We start from the raw sequence: 2,905 nt of genomic DNA, 5'->3' as shown, positions 1-2,905 counted from the left end.
TGCTTCTCTTCTTACGCTAGTCACTTCCAAAAGAGTTTGAGAATCCGTTGCTTCAATTTCCAGCTATGTTCCATTGATCCCCACCCTTCCCCCAGCCCTTGCCAATTTATTTTGCACCTCTAGGCTATACCTTTCCTCTGAAGTGCAAAAATAAATAATCAAATGTTTCCTCAAACTGTCAATGTGCACATCCCCACTACACCTTATATGTCCAAATAATCATACTCTTCATCACTCCCATCAAACACAATCCTCTTCTGGTGTTCCTATCTTAATGAAATTAATGATCATTCATCCGGGCGCACAAGTCAGACACTTAATAACATTTCAAATATCTATTTATTAATTTCCCATAGCCATTTGATCACCAAAGACAGTTATTACTTCTTAAGTTTCTCTTACATCCCCATACTACTTTGCTTCTGTACCATCAACACCCTAGCCCAAACTACTAACATAGCTCTCTTGGATTTTTGTAAAAGTTTTTGTAACTATTCCAACCACAACAGTGCCTTCTATAATCAGAAAAAAAAAAGTGAAAGTTCTTAATCCTCAAATCTGTGAAGGAAGCATAGTAAAGTCTTAAGTTAGTTTCTCAAGTGCCTGTAGAAATTATGGTAATTACTCAAATACACAACAAAGACATCTATCCACATTACACATTATCATTAACAATCACCAGCTCTGGTTTGGTTAGAGTAAGTGGCTTGAGAAGTGGCAAAGGGTAAATGACAAGCACTATTTCCATCTCGCTGCATCTTCTGCTCTGTATCTGATCTTTCAAAACCAGAGTATCTGATATGACTTTTCCCAGTCAGTCTTTTCCAGATTATTCTGGGGTCATCTGAAAGCCTGGGGAAGTCTTGATGTGCTTCTCCAATATGGGTGAGAAAGTCTTTGGTATGAAGATGTTCATCTATTTTCTCTTGAAGTAGAAATGACTCCAGCAAAGTCTTCTTTTGTTTCAGAAAGGCAAACAGGGCCAGCTCTGCTCTTTTCCTGTTACAATCGGGACACTGAGAAGATATGTGTTCCTTGGCTGCTGCCTCCTGTTTTGGCGTTGTCCTCATGTTTTTAAAGTAGATTCTGTTCAAAAGTTCATCGGGTACAGTACCACTTAAGGCATCTCTCTCTGCAGCCTCTGCATCCAATCCAACATACAGCTTTTTATGTCTGCCACTCGTCGTCTTCTTAGAATCCCCTCTATGATGAATCAAATTTATCTTCATGGTGCAATAAGACTGCAGGGCATTCAATTCTTCATCGGATACCTGAGTGATTTCTGTTTGAAGTTTGGTGTCTGGTTGGTGCCGTTCAAAGTCAGAGTCTTTGCGCTTGAGGTAGTTGATCCATTTTTTACTCAACTTCTTTTCATAATTTTTGAAGTCCAAAAGCTCAGATTGTTTGTCTTCTTGTTCCAAGCTTGGAGTCTGCTTTTCCCTCTCCAGTTTGCTCCCAGAGGTCAGGGGCGATGACTGCCGTCCTCCAGAGGAACTGAATGAACTGGAAGTCTGTACCTCATCAGTAAAGCTCTTCAAAGTCTCAGTCTCATCAGAAACGTTTGCCAGAGCACTTTCGTCCGTTTGGGCCAATTCTGGGCAGATGGCCATCACAATGCATCAGGCTCGGCTCCTCATTTCCTTTGCCCAGGTTAAGACTGGCTCAGGAACCCGTCAGGAGCGGGCCCCTCCAGAAATGGCTCTCAGTGCCGTCAGCTCTGCGTAGCTTGTCTTCCGGGAGACGCCGCCTTCCCAGCTGCCATGGCAACGCAGGCCGCTCATGCGCAGTGACTGGCCACCCTGCGGCGTCCCGCCTTTTCCTCCGCGCTCCGCAGCGCCCACTTCTCCTGCGCTGCTGACACTGGATTGGCGATTTCGCCCTTTCTTCTGCACTCCCGCTGCTCTTTGGTGCTAAAGTCGAGTAGTCAAGGGGAAAAGCTTGCAAACTCTGTTTCCCAGGGGTCAGACAGGTGGCACGTGTGAGACGAATAGAGTTAGGTGGCCTGTGACAAATCCGAACGTGTACGCCCGCCTAAATGCATCTAGATTTAAAAATCAAGCAAAACGCGCTGGACAACATGCACAAGCAAAAACTTGTCTGCAGGGTTTATAGCCAAGAGACCTCCTTGCAGACCATGTCTTTGGAGAAAAGTCAAAATACAGAAACCATTCTGTAAGAAGTAGTGTTCTGTGCTCCGGCATTCTGACGACCTTGAAGTTTGGGGGGCGGGGGGCAGGGGGAGCACCTGAATTTTCCAAATCAGTTTATCTGGCCTTTTGTCCATGCAGGTGCCCCCTGGCTGGCATATCCACGCCCGTCCTCACTCTTAATATGGTTAATTTATCCTCCTCCTCGGAGTCTTATCTCCTCAGGAAGGGCTTAATACCCTCCCCTGTCCTAAACTCTTTCCAGCCTTTTTTTTTTTTTTTTTTTTTTAAATAGTGTCCAACTATGTAATTGTATGAGTATCTGATTATGAAGGCTGAAGGCAGAAATCATCTCGGTGTTGCCGACTAGTATGTGTTCAGCAATCGGCAGACACATAGCAGGTGTTCAAGAAATCTCTGTTGAGTGAATGGCTATGGAACAAATAAATCTTACCTTACACAGGTCCAGAGGACTTGCGGAAATAAGTACTGTCAGCTCAGGGAAATCTAACCTTTTTTCTAACTGAATTCCCAAACTTGGGCTATTCTTCAGGATATATTTTTTATTAATGGGTTTATTTAAAAAACACAGTAGAGTTTTATTAATTATCGTGAGAAATTATAAAATGTTAACTCTACAGATGGACTTTTCCTAGGCCATAATAGTTCTTGAGTCTAGGTCTTAGTCAATGTCTAGGATAATTTTAAGAGCCTAGACACCCTTCTTTCTCAGTTTTGTCTCTCTCTCTTTCTTCCTG

General features: G+C 43.3%; 1 protein-coding gene across 1 annotated transcript; it reads right to left on the bottom strand.

Annotated features, from left to right (window-relative positions):
* Positions 1-320: 320 nt before the first annotated feature.
* On the bottom strand, positions 321-1,755 carry C8H8orf48 (chromosome 8 C8orf48 homolog). The gene has a single exon (XM_003919642.5). It carries the CDS (start codon positions 1,608-1,610, stop codon positions 669-671), a length of 942 nt encoding a protein of 313 aa, XP_003919691.2. The 5' UTR covers positions 1,611-1,755; the 3' UTR covers positions 321-668.
* Positions 1,756-2,905: the final 1,150 nt, after the last annotated feature.

The sequence above is a fragment of the Papio anubis genome, chromosome 8 (assembly GCF_008728515.1).
Source record: "Papio anubis isolate 15944 chromosome 8, Panubis1.0, whole genome shotgun sequence".
In the NCBI taxonomy this organism is placed as follows: domain Eukaryota; kingdom Metazoa; phylum Chordata; class Mammalia; order Primates; family Cercopithecidae; genus Papio; species Papio anubis.
The sequence above is the reverse complement of the archived record's forward strand: the minus strand, read 5'-3'. Positions and strand labels throughout refer to the sequence as shown.

Bases quoted from the DNA above. Each gene is read 5' to 3' on its own strand.
- C8H8orf48 (XM_003919642.5), bottom strand. From the start codon at position 1,610: ATGGCCATCTGCCCAGAATTGGCCCAAACGGACGAAAGTGCTCTGGCA.